A 16484-nucleotide genomic window follows, 5' to 3' on the forward strand; every position below is an offset into this window, starting at 1 on the left:
GCGGCGGTGCGCGGGGCATGCCGGGACACGGTCACGTGGCCACGCCCACACCCCCCTCTTCCACCCCCCCCCTCTTCCATCCACCCCCCCTCTTCCATCCACCCCCCCTCTTCCATCCACCCCAACCCCCCCTCTTCCATCCACCCCCCCTCTTCCATCCACCCCCCCTCTTCCATCCACCCCCACCCCCCCCCATCTTCCATCCACCCCCCCCTCTTCCATCCACCCCCCCCCTCTTCCATCCACCCCCACCCCCCCATCTTCCATCCACCCCCCCCCCCCGTCTTCCATCCACCCCCACCCCCCCTCTTCCATCCACCCCCACCCCCCCATCTTCCATCCACCCCCCCCGTCTTCCATCCACCCCCACCCCCCCTCTTCCATCCACCCCCACCCCCCCATCTTCCATCCACCCCCCCCCGTCTTCCATCCACCCCCACCCCCCCTCTTCCATCCACCCCCACCCCCCCTCTTCCATCCACCCCCTCTTCCATCCACCCCAACCCCCCCTCTTCTATCCACCCCCCCCTCTCTTCCATCCACCCCCACCCCCCCCATCTTCCATCCACCCCCCCCTCTTCCATCCACCCCCACCCCCCCATCTTCCATCCACCCCCCCCTCTCTTCCATCCACCCCCACCCCCCCCATCTTCCATCCACCCCCCCCTCTTCCATCCACCCCCCCCCGTCTTCCATCCACCCCCACCCCCCCTCTTCCATCCACCCCCACCCCCCCCATCTTCCATCCACCCCCCCTCTTCCATCCACCCCCACCCCCCCATCTTCCATCCACCCCCCCCCCTCTCTTCCATCCACCCCTCCCTCTTCCATCCACCCCCCCCCCTCTTCCATCCACCCCCACCCCCCCCCATCTTCCATCCACCCCCCCCTCTTCCATCCACCCCCCCCCGTCTTCCATCCACCCCCACCCCCCCTCTTCCATCCACCCCCACCCCCCCCCTCTTCCATCCACCCCCCCTCTTCCATCCACCCCACCCCCCCTCTTCCATCCACCCCCCCCTCTCTTCCATCCACCCCTCCCTCTTCCATCCACCCCCCCCCCCCTCTTCCATCCACCCCCCCCCCCTCTTCCACCCCCACCCCCCCTCTTCCACCCCCCCCTTCTTCCATCCACCCCCCCATCCACCTTCTCCACCCACCCCTCCCCATCCACCCCCCCATCTACTCCCCTCCATCCACCCCCTCCACCCCCCCATCGACCCTTTCTCCTCTCACCCCCCGGGAGGGACTCCTATGGGGGGAGCCGGAATGGGGAGGAGCGATTGGGGAGGGGGTAGAGAGTGGAGGGGAGGGTGGAGATGGGGGGGACAAGAGGTGGGGAGAGGGACCAGGGTGGGGGGGTGGGAGGGGAGGGGCTGGGGGGGTGGGGAGAGGGGGGTGGGGATTGGAGGTGCAACTGGGGGGGGAGGGTGGAGGGTCTGGGGGGGTAGATTAGTTGGGGGAGACACTGGAGGAGAGGGTGGAGATGAATGGGGGGGGGTGCGGTGAGGGGCGACTTGGGGGGAGGAGGGATGGTGTGGGGAGGGACTGGGGGGGGTCAAGAGGTGGGGAGAGGGACGTGGGGATTGGAGGTGCGACTGGGGGGGGGGGATTGAGGGTCGGGGGGGGGGTAGTTTGATTGGGGGAGAGACGGGAGGGGGAGGGTAGGGATGGAAGGAGTTACAGTATGTATGTACAGTATGTTGAACTTCTTTCGCACCGTACGTAGAAACCCGTGCTAATCGGAGGTGCGAGGTGGAATCGGGGGAGGAGGAACTGGGGGGGGGGGTACTCTGGGGATGGAGAGAGTAAATTAATATTTAAATGTTTTAATATTAATTACATTTTTTGAACACAGTTTCTTTGAGCCGCAGGCCAAAACGTCAAACGACCAGCAGCAAAGCAGCACTATCGACGTGTAACAGATAAAAGAGTGTTGGTGTTTGTGTTGTAACACGTTTCTGGGACATTGAGCAAGGTTATTCTCAATCAGAGCATGGGAAGAGAGACGACCCACGGGGGGGGGGGGGGGGGGTTCCAATGCTGCGCAAGGCGAGAAATATGAACGCAATCATAACATTTCACGGTATTGCGATGGACAGTTCTTGTGACTATTAATTACTTCGCTTGCCAATCCGAGAAAGCGCCGCTCACTCTCGACCCTTTTTCGTGAGCCTCCCTGCCAAGTCGCCACAGTTCGGGTGATTCTCTCTCTTTTTGTTTACGATCAGAGGAAATAAGAAGATGCTCTAGATTTGAAGCTTTCGTGACTGCAAGGATTCATACTCTTAGGTTTTTTCGGTAAAGTCACGTAGGTAAAAAATAATAAAAATAATAATAACATAAAATTCGTTTTCATTTATTAGTATTTAATATTTTATTATTATTTTGATTTTGATTATTTTTTACCTACGTGACTTTACCGAAAAAACCTAAGAGTAAGAAGATGCTCGGTGTAGTCGGCACTTTGCTTCGTTCATCATTTAGTTTTTTTGGGGTTTTTTTTCAATGCTTTGCTTTATGTGTTCCTCTCTTGCTACGCGCTTGCCAATCAAGAAATTCGCGAGTACATTTGTTTATTTTTTATTTTTAAACCGTTGCAAAATATCGGTCCTTCCGACGTCAGCACACAATCCATCGATTTTTTTTCTCTCTCCGATCGATCGACGTAACACTGGAATCTTTAACGTCATCCGTGATCCATAATGTACTGCGCCCATATAAACGGATGTTGAACCCAGCCGTATTAATCACGGCTCGAAACCACGAAACCGTCGTTGTAAGTCACCGTCTTAATTAAGCCTCGCAAATTTAATAGGGCGCGTGTTAAAAAATATAAATATTGATTAATTACGAGTTATGTAAATGGCGTGTTAACGTTCCCAGTTCGTTCTTGCACCCACAAAATAAGTAATATTTCTTTAACAACTTTTTTTAAAACACGCTTTTATGAAATGTACTAGTAATTGCAGAACTCCACGACTCCAGGTAGTGGCCCCGAGGCTTGCCATAACGTAAGGGATCGTGTTGATTTACAGCCAACATCAGTTGAGCATGGACAATTATACCCAAGCCGAAACATAACATATAAAAAAGAATGTTTACAAATATATTATTTTTATGATAGGATATAGTATTGTCATCAGTATAACATAAGTATACCAAGTTTGCAGTCGATACCACATTGGGAAGTGGGTTAAAATTGAGTTACAAGATTTGAGGATACAACAACGACAACAACAGAGTGAGTTTAAAGAAAGCGTGTAATAAAAAATAAAGTAGGCAATGCTGCATCGTGGGTTTAATTCATCCGCTGGGTTCGCATTTGGAAGAATTGAAAATGCAATTGTTCTAAATGTAACAATGAGACGCAAGTATAGAGATGTTTTTTTTAAAATGATCAAATCGTAACAATTCATCGAATCGCGGGGGGGGGGGGGTGTAAATGCTTAGGAGTTTACGTTGAACGTCAACTTCATCAGCGGTCTCGCTCTGTCCACTGCCGTTTTCCATTCGTGCGCTGCTGAAGATTATTCCGAGCAGTGGTTCGTAACCTTTACTGCAGCATTGCAAGCCCCATGGTTGTCAATCGTTTAAAAAATGTCAATACATACATGTGGTTTGATGAAACAAAGTAAGTTGTGCTTACGTGCCCCTGCTTGATTTGTGTTTTCGATGATTGTTCTTCTAAAACTAAATCAGGCCATGTCTCGCACCCCCACAGAAAGGGGCATCTCGCACCCCCATGGGGTCCAGTGTGCACCCCACGCTAGTAACCACTGCTTTAGATGCACACACACCCTTTAATCCCGCGTGAGACCACAGCAAGCTGACATATTCAACACCTTCTTGCCAGAATCAAAGTATGAATAATAATAATAATAGGTGTTACCCTTACTGGCAATAAAACAGGTGTTAAGATGTTCAAACACCAAAGAGATGCCTTTTACTATGAATCAAGTATGTGTGGTTAATGCAGACTTGATTCCTTGCAAAATGTATCTATTTGGCGTTTGCACATCTTAACAACTCCTGTTGTATTGCCAGAAAGAGTAAAACCGATTCGTATTCTACATACTCAACAATGCGGCCTTAAAATAAATACAGATATAGTAACATGCGATGTTTCGGGAAATGTCCCTTCTTCATTGTCAAGCCAATTTTATATCTGTACTATGTACTCCACAGAGTGATGGAGTCAATACGAGTTGGGGACTGCACTGAACAACATGGAGCCTGATGAGAATTTCATTTTTTAAATGCTGTCTGATGACCAGTATCTAAAATTGGCATGTGAATGGTCACACTATTAATATCTATTAACTAACAGACAAGCAAAGAAAACGAATATGTTTGTGACTCGTGACCGGAGCCGTTCCCTAGGGTGTGTGGCGAATCGGGGAGACTGCCCCGGGACCCGCACTTTGGGGGGCCCCTATCGATGGCCCTGCTTGTGGTTATAATTTGAGATCGTGGAGTGAGCGATTCGGCTTCACCTTGGGCAGACCACGGTGATGAACATCATGTAAACTAAATTATTTTAATTTTACAAGGTAAGGCATTAATGTACAGATTTTTTTCAGGAGCGACTTGGCCACAAATGATAGGTCAACGAAGTGGCTTATCACGTAGAAATTTAGAGCAGACAAATACTCGAAGCGCACGTTGAATCTAAATGTGGAGAGAAAACCCGGAGGACCCGAATAAAATCCACGCGATCACGGGCAGAGAGACACGCAGACTCCAAATATACATGCTTCGGGGTCAGGATAGAACCCACGACCTCCTCCATACCAGGCGAGGCAGATAGTATCTCATCACGTGGTGCACATGCAACCGGGCTGAGACCACCAACACGCTACACTGGAGAGGCTGGTTTGTTCACCCGTGGCTGAAACCTAGATGAGAACCCAGGTTCTGACCTCCTGAGCCACCCGGTGACCTCACGTGACCTTTCAGGGAAATCCGTTTTGGGGTGGAGCTGTGATTACAACGCTTATAACCCTCTGCGCTTTGAACCAGGCGATCGAAGTTGAATTCCCGGCCGCGGCTAACGCCGGTGACGACATCCGAACGTGTCCCGGAGCGAAGATGAGATACGCCTGCGTGCGGTGAAAGGTCACAGCTTGGCGATGAAGGTGCGATAAGGTCCGAAGGTCGGATCGATGAAAGAAGGATCAATGGCGAGGATGAGGCCGGGGAAGATGTGACATTGTTTGATGTCGAGTAAAATGGGCTGAGAGAAAATAAAAGATTTTCCTAGATTTTTGTTTCGCTACTATCTGCCGTGCGCACACAGCAACCTGTAAATGAGTAAGAGCGCGCCGGGCGTGAAGAAATTCAAACGGGAGCTAAACATTTACTCGGCTGACCTTGGAAATGAATGCAATAACAGCGAGGGCCATGGATCGGGATGTTGAAGGAGCTGAAAAAAGAGGGGTGTGTGGGAGCGGAGGGTGGGGGCGCGCGTTCGTGTAATTGAAGAGGTGGGCAAAGAACGGAGGAGGATGGTGACAGCGATAACCAGGCACTCGATATTCGTGCAGAGCGCCACATTAGACTCAGTGCCTCGGAGGGTCGCAAGATCATCGTCGATATGTGCCACCGCGTAAAATAGTCCGCATATATATTCTTGGCTCTTTCGGTAAAGTCACGTAGAAGGGAAATAATACAATAATAAAAAATATAAAACAATAAAATGCTCACGACGTTTCGACTGCAACACAAGCAATCGTCATCAGGTGTGAAATCCACAGCAGTCGAAACGTCGTGAGAAATGTATTGTTTTATATATTTGATATTTCATTATTTCCCTTCTACGTGACTTTACCGAAAGAACCAAGAATATGAATCCCTGCAGTCACGAAAGCTTTAAATCAAAAAATGTTGTCCACATATGCCCGCACCTTCCTCCGATTAGCACGGTTGGCTACGTAGGCTGCGAAATAAGTTAAACATACATGCAACTTCCCCCCCTCCCCCGCCGTCCCCCAGGTACAAAGCTTCGCGTATAATGATGTCGTAGTGCAACTACACTATTATGCAGTATGACGAAAGCTCTGTTGCCCATTCAAATGGGTATCGCTGCACGCGCGTAGTGCATCAGCAGAAAGCCACGTTTTGACTCGTGTCGCTGCTCGCTTCAAAACTCGGCGATTCGTGGAACGCTTTTAGCTACCCATCGATCAAAGACGGCGCTTTCAGACGCGCTTCTACGGCCCGTCTGGAATGCCCCTTCCTTCCGATATTAGCGTAGTGACATAAGAGGGGAGGGGTTGCCTAGGGTCCCAGAGCCCCCATTAGGAAGCCACTGGAGCTACGCGCGTTGTATCATGTAGAATGAAAACTAATTTCTTTAGAATTTCTTTGTGTGTTGAGTTTGTTGTCATTCCCCCCCCGCCCGCACCTCCGATGAGCGTGGTGGGCTACGTGGCTACGTACGGTGCGAAAGAAGTTCAACATACAGAGCGATTCATGTGCAAACCCGAGTCCTGGAAACCCAGCGTGGGTTTTACAGGGCCAAGCAGTGGCAGGCGTGTCAATAAAATGCCCCACTTTGGTGTTTCTGGAGTGCTGTCAAAGTGAATATTTTAAAACGTTGTTCGAAATCAGCTGCTGAGTCTTGAGCAGGAAGCAGTGCACGCCGGTCAGACCGCTTTGTTCAACCCGAAGCGCGCTTGTAGAGGGAAGTTCTAGGCGGGTGCGTGGTTGTGCTTTTCGGGTGTTTTTCGAACAGCCCTTTCCCCAACTCCGCGTAAAGAGTCGCTTGGCAAAATGTCCACGACCCCCCCCCCCCCTTTTCCCTACTCTTCGTAAAGAGTCGCCTGGAAAATGTCCACGAATCACCATCGCCCCCCCTTTCCCCAACTCCGCGTAAAGAGTCACCTGGCAATCACCGTGCGTGTTAGGCGGTTCCCGATTATCTCACCCACAATCAGCCGGTCGTAATGCGATTGGCATTAATGTCATCTGTGCGTTATGCGCACCCCCCCCCACCTGCGTCTCTGTGAGTTATTCACACGCCCCACTGACGGTGTAGTCGGCCGGCGCGTGTGTACCGAGCAAAGGGGCCGTCCATAAATGACGTCACGCGATTTTGGACGATTTTTGACCCCCCCCCCTCCATCGTCACACGGCGTCACAAAAAGTCAGACCCCCCCTCAAATATGACGTCACAAAGCTCTGCCACCCCCCCCCCCCAAATAAAACATGCTTCAAATCGCTTTAAACTATAGTCATTGTAGTGCGTATTCAATGTGGCGCTGCACTCTGATGATGTAGGAGAAAACATTTAGAAAAAAAAGTCTATTTCATTAAGCAGAACGTGTTGTCTATATTTATTAAAAGTTGCGCATTTTGATGTGACGTCACATTTCTCAAACCCCCCCCCCTCGTCACACATCGTCACAAATGTCTGACCCCCCCCTCTCCCCAGGTGCGTGACGTCATTTACGGACGGCCCCAAACCCCTTGTGAAGGAGAGACCCGGCGGTTCAGGCAGTTTAGCACTGAGTGTCCCCCAATGGGTGGAGTTTGCGGTGGCGGCACGGTGGATGTGTGTGTGGGGGGGGGGCAAGGCCCTCCCAAACTCACAGTTGCCAACCCGTACGGCTCACCCCGTATTCTTGTGCAGAGACATTGAGTTTTCAGGTCCGTACGGCGTACAGCCGTTTCAATACGGGCCACATTTATTGTTGTTGTTGTCTATTTGTTTGTGTTTCTCACCTGTGATGGAACGTTGGAGGATGTACATTGAGATTTAAAAGGGCACGGGGTGACCAATAGTGTCTGCGTTGGTTCGTAATAAGCTTCGGCATTGATGAGGAGTTTCAGGTTAGCAAATTGGGCACCTTTATTAATTTACTTTCAGTAGTTTACAATGAAGGACCAAATTAATTTCGTGCTAATTATATGCACCCGCGCGCCTTATTCAAGGCGAACCACACATAATTAACGACGGTACAACGAATGGATGTAATAGTGGGTGACGAGATGAATGGAATAGATGAGAGGAAGCAATAGGGGGCGAATCTGTGACGATGTGTGAATTCGGTGAAAGCGAAATTGATGACGGCGAATGATAATGAACGGGTTTAATGAGTGAAAGCCACACAATGCGAATATGAAGAGGGGAAAATTTACGGTGGTGGTTATGATGGTGAGATTCATAGGGGAGGGGGGGGGTGAGCTAGTGAACAATAAGTGAGTTCTGAGTGCGGAGCGGAAACTAGTTGACGAAGGTGACTGTTTAATGTGAAGGGGAAGTTTGTTCCAGTGAAGCGACAAAGCAAACCCCATGCCTCCCCAACCCACCTCCCCCTCCAAATATAGAAGTCAAACTCCGCCTAAGGCCGTCCCTCTGTGTGCGTGAATCCCGGGATGCGGGATGAGAGGTGAATTCCCAATTTCCTTCTGGAAGCGTTCCCCAAGTCCCCCCTACACACGTTTGAAGAGTTGCATTGTTAAAGTGGCCGGGTGGTTACCGGGGCTAGTTCTGCATGAGAGTGCCTGAGTCAGCACCAACGATTGTGTCACTCATGAAGGGTGTGATGCCAAAATGCATTCTCACGGGCGACTCAGTACAGCAATCGAGAGAACGCGTCTTCTTCTTCTTGGTTCTTTCGGTAAAGTTACGTAGAAGGGAAATAATAAAGTAATAAAAATAAAACATTATATATTATTTTATTATGGTTTATTTTTATTATTTTATTATTTCCCTTCTACGTGACTTTACCGAAAGAACCAAGAAGATGAATCCCTGCAGTCACGAAAGCTTTAAATCGAAATTTAACGCGTCTTCTGTTTCACAAATTTAAATATAAACGAACGCTGTAGCTCGTCGGCTGCCTGCGAGATTTCTTTGAAACAAAGTTTTCTGGCAAGCGAGTCTCGTCGGCAGGGTTGAACACATTCCTGCGGGGAGCTGGTAGGAACGTTGGGTTACTCGGTCAATGGCCAGGGTCAACGGCGGCGTGGTGTATTCCGCAAATATGGCCGACTGTGAGAGCGGGCACAAGCCGGCGTGAGTAGGTGAAACGTTGAGTTTTATAAGGGCACCACGGGGTGACCAGCCCCTCCCCACCCAGCCCCACCCCTCCCAACTCCCACCAGCCCCACCCCTCCCATTTTTGGATGCACGACGGACGGACGGACACAATAATCCCCTGTGGGCTGGTGGAACCAGGTGGTTGCTACCAGTATAATTTACTGTAGAACCATAATGTTCCAGCAGAGGGAGTGGTAGCACAGTGGTTAGCACGCTGCCAAGTCAGGCCTGCAATGAAGCATCGATGTAAATAGATGCTCGACCTCAAAGTATGTTGAACTTCTTTCACGCCGTACGTAGCCAACCGTGCTAATCGGAGGTGCGGGGAAAGGACAACAAACTAAACACAAAAAGCAGTTCTAAAGTAATTCGTTTTAAAATTTTGATTTAAAAGTGCATAGCTCCAGTGACATCCGAATATCGGAAGGAAGAGCGTTCCAGATGGTCGCAGAAGTGCATCTTAAAGCATGCGATGCGGTGACCACCTTTGTTAGATGGCCAGCCAAACGCCGCTGTGAGGATTTTGGCCGTGGCCGGGAAAATCCAACTGAGGTTACTGGGTGCTCAGCGCAATGTGTAAACCGCTGTACCAAGCCATAAAAGGAAGTGGCATAACAAATTAGGTCTACTTGGGTCCAGATGCCGGGTCGTCTCGTTGCGGTGTTGTAGTGGAAAAGTCTGACGGTTTCCTTCATAACTGATAAACCACTTTCCTGAATGTTTTTTTGTAATGGGAGTGACACAGACATCGCGTGATTCTGGAGGGGTGAATGTAGCTGCTGTGAGCTCGCCTGCGGTTAATCACAACCGCGTGTAGTTGTGCACTGTGTAGCATATGGGAACCTAAGACACACTTTTACTGGTAGGAACCTCCTGGTTACACCAGCCCACAGGGGATTCTTGTGTCCATCCGTCCGTCGTGCAGGGAGGGGCTGGGTGGGGAGGGTGGGGAGGGGCTGGGTGGGGAGAATGGGAGGGGTGAAGCTGGGTGGGGAGGGGCTGGTCACCCCGTGGTGCCCTTATAAAACTCAACGTTTAACCGACTCACGCCGGCTTGTGTCCGCCCTCACAGTCGGGCATATTTGCGGAATACACCACGCGGCCGTTGACCCTGGCCATTGACCGAGCAACCCAACGTTCCTACCAGCTCCCTCCGCAGGAATGTGTTGCAGAGCCACGGGTATCCAGCTGCGTTGTTTTATTATTTTGATTAAGATCAGGCGATCGTGATCAGATTGGAGCCTCCGTGTTCAAGGGAGAGAGAGGTCCGAGGCACGTCCCCCGGTTTAGATTTGGGCGGATTTTGAACAGAGGAATTTTTCTGCGGTGTTGCTACGCTGTGGGTATCCTTTGATCGCTATTGTTGATGCAGCAAATGTTTGCGCGTTCTGAAGAGGGCCTTTAAAATAAAGTGTTTGACGTTACACAAACCCGCGCACCCACCTGGGTGTTCAGCCTTTGTCGAGTCGCCCTCGCGAGGACGGAACACAACTGCAGAGTTTGCTCACCGTCTCTGAACTTTGTTATTTTTATTGTTGTTGTCTAATTAGCCAATCTCCCCCCCCCCCCCACCTTGAAACGACGGGAGGAGAGGGGACAAGGCAGAACCACTACAAATTTGATTAAGTAATGTTAGATCCATAACGCCGGTGGAAAGGAACAAACAATACCTTTAAATATTGTTTTGAAGCTTTCGTGACTGCAGGAATCCATGAAGACGGACGCTTGTGTTGCGCCCGAAACGTCGTGATTTAGTTTCTACCTACGTGACTTTACCGAAAGAACCAAAAAGTATTAATACCTTTAAATCGTCAGTTTAACACGTTGGCTTTTGCGACAATCTCATATATTTGTTGGGTTAGATCGCGTAAATATATATGAATGTGTCGTTAAACCCGCCACCACCCGACACAGCCAACTAGTAAGAGTTGTCACGTAAATATATTCTTTGCTTCAAAGCACTACAAAAGTTACGAAGACTCTATTGCGCTGCTTACAATATTCTCCAGCAGCGAAATCGCATCATAAACACTTGAGTTTAAGAATACAAAAAAAGAGGCAAGTTGTTTTTGAAAAATATATAATTTATTATTTGGGTCTTCCGGTAAAGTTACGTAGATAAGTTCAAAGAAAATAACAAAAATATATTTTAAAAAAACTATACGACGTTTCGATCGCAACACAAGATATATGAATTCCTGCAGTCACGAAAGCTTTGGGGCCGTCCATAAATGACGTCACGCACCTAGGGGGGGGGGGGGTCAGACATTTGTGACGATGTGTGACGATGTGTGACGAGGGGGGGGGTTGAGAAATGTGACGTCACCTCAAAATGCGCAACTTTAAATAAATATAGACAACACGTTCTACTTAATTAAATAGACTTTTTAATAAACGTTTTCTCCTACAACATCAGAGTGCAGCGCCACATTAAATGCGCACTACAATGACAATAGCTTAAAGCGATTTGAAGCATGTTTTATTTGGGGGGGGGGGCAGAGCTTTGTGACGTCATATTTGAGGGGGGGGGTCTGACTTTTTGTGACGCCGTGTGACGAAGGGGGGGGGGGGCGGTCAAAAATCGTCCAAAATCGCGTGACGTCATTTATGGACGGCCCCTTTACAGCGATGTGGTTACATTTTTTTTTACTTTGCACTCCTATCGTTTTTTTAATATTATTTGTTGGAACTTACTGACCCGCCCCCTCCTGGACATCTGTGAAAAAGAGCTTTATAGCTCATCGGATTTCTCCCGGATAAATACAGATTCGGAATCAATGCGGGCAGGGGCAGCAGCAGCAAGATACCCGGGTTCTTTCGGTAAAGTGACGTATAAAGAGAAAATAATAAATTAAATACTACCATACGACGTTTCGATTGCAACACAAGCAATCATCATCAGGTATAAATGAAATCGAAACACAAATCTAGTATACTTAGAAATGTAATGTAATACAACACAGAGAGTCAGATAACATAACAGTCAACACCCTACCTGGTTGATTACGTTCTTCCTGAGAATGCTAAATTTGAGATAGAGATAAAACACAGAACCAGAGACATATGGACAGATATATACGTAGAGACAGATATCACAGAGATACATAGAGAGAGAGACGTACATAGGCACACAGAGAAACCACGTCTCTGTGGCGAGGCCTTAAATAGAGAGAGGGGGCGGGGGCGGAGAGAGAGGGAGGGAGGGGTTAGAGAAATGAGCATGTCAATGAGTGGCACGCTGCAGAGAGGGAGATGGACAACAGCCGAGACACACAGAGAGAGCAGAACATACGAACGACAAAAACGAGTGGAGACAGAAAGTACAGTACACTAAATCAAATAAATCTAGCAAAATTTCTAAATATAATGCAATGCAACACAGAGGGTCGGTCAACACACAATTAACGCATAGACCCGGGTTGTACTGCACTTCTAACCCACCAAGGGGATTCCCCGAGTTGTCGCGATTCACGGTCCAGATTTAGCAAGGCCCATTAATGTTAAAGTCGCGGATTAGTAATTCATTAATCAAGGCCCCTTAATGTTTAAGTCATAGATTGGTCATTGATTAATTAAGGCCCGATTTAAAGCTTTCGTGACTGCAGGGATTCATCTTCTTGGTTCTTTCGGTAAAGTCACGTAGAAGGGAAATAATAAAATAAATAAAATAAAACATAATAAAATAATTCTCACGACGTTTCGGCCACAACGCAAGCAGCCGTCCTCAGGTGAATACCAGGTCTGTCGGGGAGACAGCGTCTGTTTCATTCATTGGTTTATTTTTATTATTTTATTATTTCTCTTCTACGTGACTTTACCGAAAGAACCAAGAAGATAGTCATTGATTAATTAAGGCCCCTTAATGTTCAAGTCATTGATTAATCAAGCACCCTTAATGTTGAAGTCATTGATTAGCCATTGATTAATCAAGGCCTCGTAGATTAGTCATTAATCAATCAATGACGAATCTATCAATGACTAATCGATTAATCGAGGCCTCGTTACGCCTCGTTCGACAGCAGTTGGCTGTCCTACAGACGAGGCCTCCTCCATTCCACTCAAATTGTTCATGTTTCAAATGTTGCGTTTGTAATCGAGGCGTATTGACGCATCGATTGATAAATATAATCGATCAATAGCATCGATTGATAATCGATGAGTACCGTCGGATGATATCGGGCTCAGTGATCGCGAATCGATCGAGTTTAGATTCGTGAAGATGAATGAAAATGAATCGATTGCTAATCGATATATCGATTAACCAGCACCGGTCCGTGGATCGGATCGCGCGTAGTGGACGAGTTTAAATTCGTCAGATTCCGCCTCCGGGTACGAATCGATTAACAATCGATCCATTTCATAAGCCCCACCCCCAAGCTCCGTAGATCGAATCGGTTCGCGCGTAGTGGACGAGTTTAGATTCGTACTGAATCGCTTCTCAGATAAATAATCGATAGACAATCGATTGATCAATTTCATAAGCCCCCCCCCAGCTCCTAGGGATCGGATCGCTGCGTTTCGATTTCCGTGCGAATCGCTTTCTCGCCGCGCTCGTCACGTGACCGCGTGGTGGCGGCGGCGATCACGTGACTCCGCGGGCTCCAGAGCGGGCTCGGCATGGCGGCTCAGTGAGGCCGGCGGGGAGAGAGCGCGGCAAGGAGGGAGTCGAGAGTCGAGAAGAGTCAAGGAGAGAGTGGGGAGAGAGCGAAGAGAGAGCGGAGAGAGAGCGGGGAGAGTCGAGGAGAGAGTCAAGGGGAGAGAGCGGGAAGAGTCAAGCAGAGAGCGACAGGGGAGAGAGCGAAGAGAGCGGGCAGAGTCAAGGAGAGAGTCGAGGAGAGAGCGACAGGGGAGAGTCAAGGAGGGAGCGGGGAGAGAGTCGAGGAGAGAGAGCGGCAGGGAGAGAGAGTCGAGGTAGGGGGTAGATAGTCTGGGGGAGAGTCGAGGGGAAAGAGTCGAGGAGAGAGTCGAGGGGAGAGAGCAGCAGGGAGAGAGCGGGGTAGAGAGTCGAGGTAGGGGGTAGAGAGTCTGGGAGAGAGTCGAGGAGAGAGAGCGGCAGGGAGAGAGTCGAGGGTAGCGTTACAGCGGGCAACAACGACTCCTTGAATAACGAGAGAGAGAGAGCCCCCTTCCTCTCCCTCACACAGAGACAGAGAGAGTCTCGTACACACAGAGACAGAGAGAGGGAGGACACTGGGAGTGAGAGTCCAGGCGGGGCAGAGTCGAGAAGAGAGAGTCGAGGGGAGAGAGTCAAGGAGAGAGAGAGTCAAGGAGAGAACGGGTAGAGAGTCGAGGGGGGGGGTCGAGAGAGTCCAGAAGAGAGTCAAGGAGAGAGTCGAGAAAAGAGTCAAGGAGAGAGAGAGTCGAGAGGAAAGTCTGGGAGAGAGTCGAGGTAGGGGGGGGGGTAGAGAGTCAAGGAGAGAACGAGGAGAGAGTCGAGGTAGGTAGGGGGGGTGGAGGTTCACAGCCGGCAACAACCCCGAACCCCACCGCGCCACCTCCTGCTGTAACAGCGACCCGGGAGAGTTTCCTCTCCTCCTCCTCCTCCTCCACACACCGAGCGAGTTGGGGGGAGTTGGGTTGGAGTCGAAGCTTCTCCTCCATCGTCGCCGCCATGAACTCTGACAAGGAGCTGGCTCCACTCACGCCGGCCATCGTCCGCGCACTCAACGACAAACTCTACGAGAAGCGCAAAGTGGCGGCGCTGGAGATCGAAAAGTGAGTGGTGGTGGTAGCTGCTGATGCCGCTGCCGCTGATGATGATGCCGCTGATGCTGATGCCGCTGATGCTGATGCCGCTTCTGCTGCCGATGCCGATGCTGATGCCGCTACTGCTGCTGCCGATGATGATGCTGATGATGTTGATGCCACTGCTGATGGGGTCGGGAGGGGTGCGGTGTGTGGAGTTGTCTCACGAAGCTGCTGCTGATGTCTCTCCCCGGGGTTGTCTGAATGAGATCTGTCTCACCGGGGGTCTTATCTTACTAGGGGTTTAATATTACTAGGAGCTGTCTTACTAGGGGTCTGTCTCACGGGTGATATTGTCTTACTAGGAGCTGTCTAACTAGGGATGTTGTCTTACTAGGGGTCTGTGTCACGAGGTGCTGGCCACTCTGTGTCACAAGGGATATTGTCTTACTAGGGATGTTGTCTAGCTAGGGGTCTGTCTCACGGGGGGTTTAATCTCACTAGGGTCTGTCTCACGGGTGATATTGTCTTACTAGGAGCTGTCTAACTAGGGATGTTGTCTTACTAGGGGTCTGTGTCACGAGGTGCTGGCCACTCTGTGTCACGAGGGATGTTTTCTTACTTGGGGTTTAATATTACTAGGAGCTGTCTTAGTAGGGATGTTGTCTTACTAGGGGTCTGTCTCACGGAAGGGGTCTTATCTCACGGGGGGGAGGGGGGCGTCTAAACGACGGCCGTCCCATACTCTTAGATTTTTATTTATTGATTTAATAGTTATTTTCATTTATTATTTTATTATTTATTATTTTTTACCTACGTGATTTTACCGAAAAAAAACAGTATGAATCCTTGCAGTCACGAAAGCTTCAAATCTAGAATTAATGACGGCCGTCCCAATGGGCCCTCTTATTTTACTCAGTCAGCATCGGCTCAATGGATGCTGCCGTGTCTCGACTGATGACGTGTGGACAGGAGGAGGAGGAGGGCTTGGAGGGTACTGCCGGTTACGAGCGAATTCGTGTCCCTGTGGAGCCTTGTGTCGATTGGGGAGGGTGTCTACAAGAATGTGTCTACGTCTCGGTTCGACTCGTTGAGTGGCTGTCTCGAGGAGGAGGGTGGTGGGGTTCGATCCCGTCCCTGTGACCTGCCTGCTGGATAGTGATAGGTTTTTACCCTTTCAACTGGTACAAAAAACTGACACCTTTATACAAGGCAGCATACACCATTGGTACCTCATTTGCCAGTAAAAAATATGATAATTGTTTTTTTACCCTTTAATCTGGCAACAAAACTGACACCTTTTTTACGAGGAGTCATGTTTGCATAGACCACAATACCTGTAGTCATAATGCAAACAAAAACATAACTCATACATTATCAGAGTTATGTTTTTTGTTTGCATTATGACTGCAGGTATTGTGGTCTATGCAAACATGACTCCTCGTAAAAAAGGTGTCAGTTTTGTTGCCAGATTAAAGGGTAAAAAAAACAATTATCACAAGGCATCATGTTTGCAATAACCACAACACAAGCAGTCAAAATGCAAACAAAAAGAAACAACTCTCATAATGATATGCACTGTCCTAGAAGTTGATTGGGTTAAAAACCTATTACTATATTTTGCCACTGGTAAAGGAGGTCTCATAGTGTAAATGCTTACGCCTGCTAGATGTTTGGAGTTTTCGTGTCTCTCTGGCCCAGGTCGCGTGGATTTTTCTCCGGTTCCTCGGGGTTTTTCCCCTCCACATTTGGC

The 16484-nt window shown here is 49.3% G+C and overlaps 1 protein-coding gene across 1 annotated transcript in view; it reads left to right on the forward strand.

The window, feature by feature from the left end:
- The first annotated feature begins 13590 nt into the window (after window positions 1-13590).
- The window catches only part of VAC14 (VAC14 component of PIKFYVE complex), a 49584-nt gene continuing 46690 nt past the window's right edge, over window positions 13591-16484 (forward strand). The window contains exon 1 of the mRNA XM_078879598.1: window positions 13591-14761. Within this exon, the coding sequence (XP_078735724.1) occupies window positions 14658-14761 (104 nt within the window). The 5' untranslated portion in view covers window positions 13591-14657. The remainder of the gene's footprint in view (window positions 14762-16484) is intronic.

Source organism: Lampetra fluviatilis, chromosome 54 (genome assembly GCF_964198595.1).
Source record: "Lampetra fluviatilis chromosome 54, kcLamFluv1.1, whole genome shotgun sequence".
Lineage (NCBI taxonomy): Eukaryota > Metazoa > Chordata > Hyperoartia > Petromyzontiformes > Petromyzontidae > Lampetra > Lampetra fluviatilis.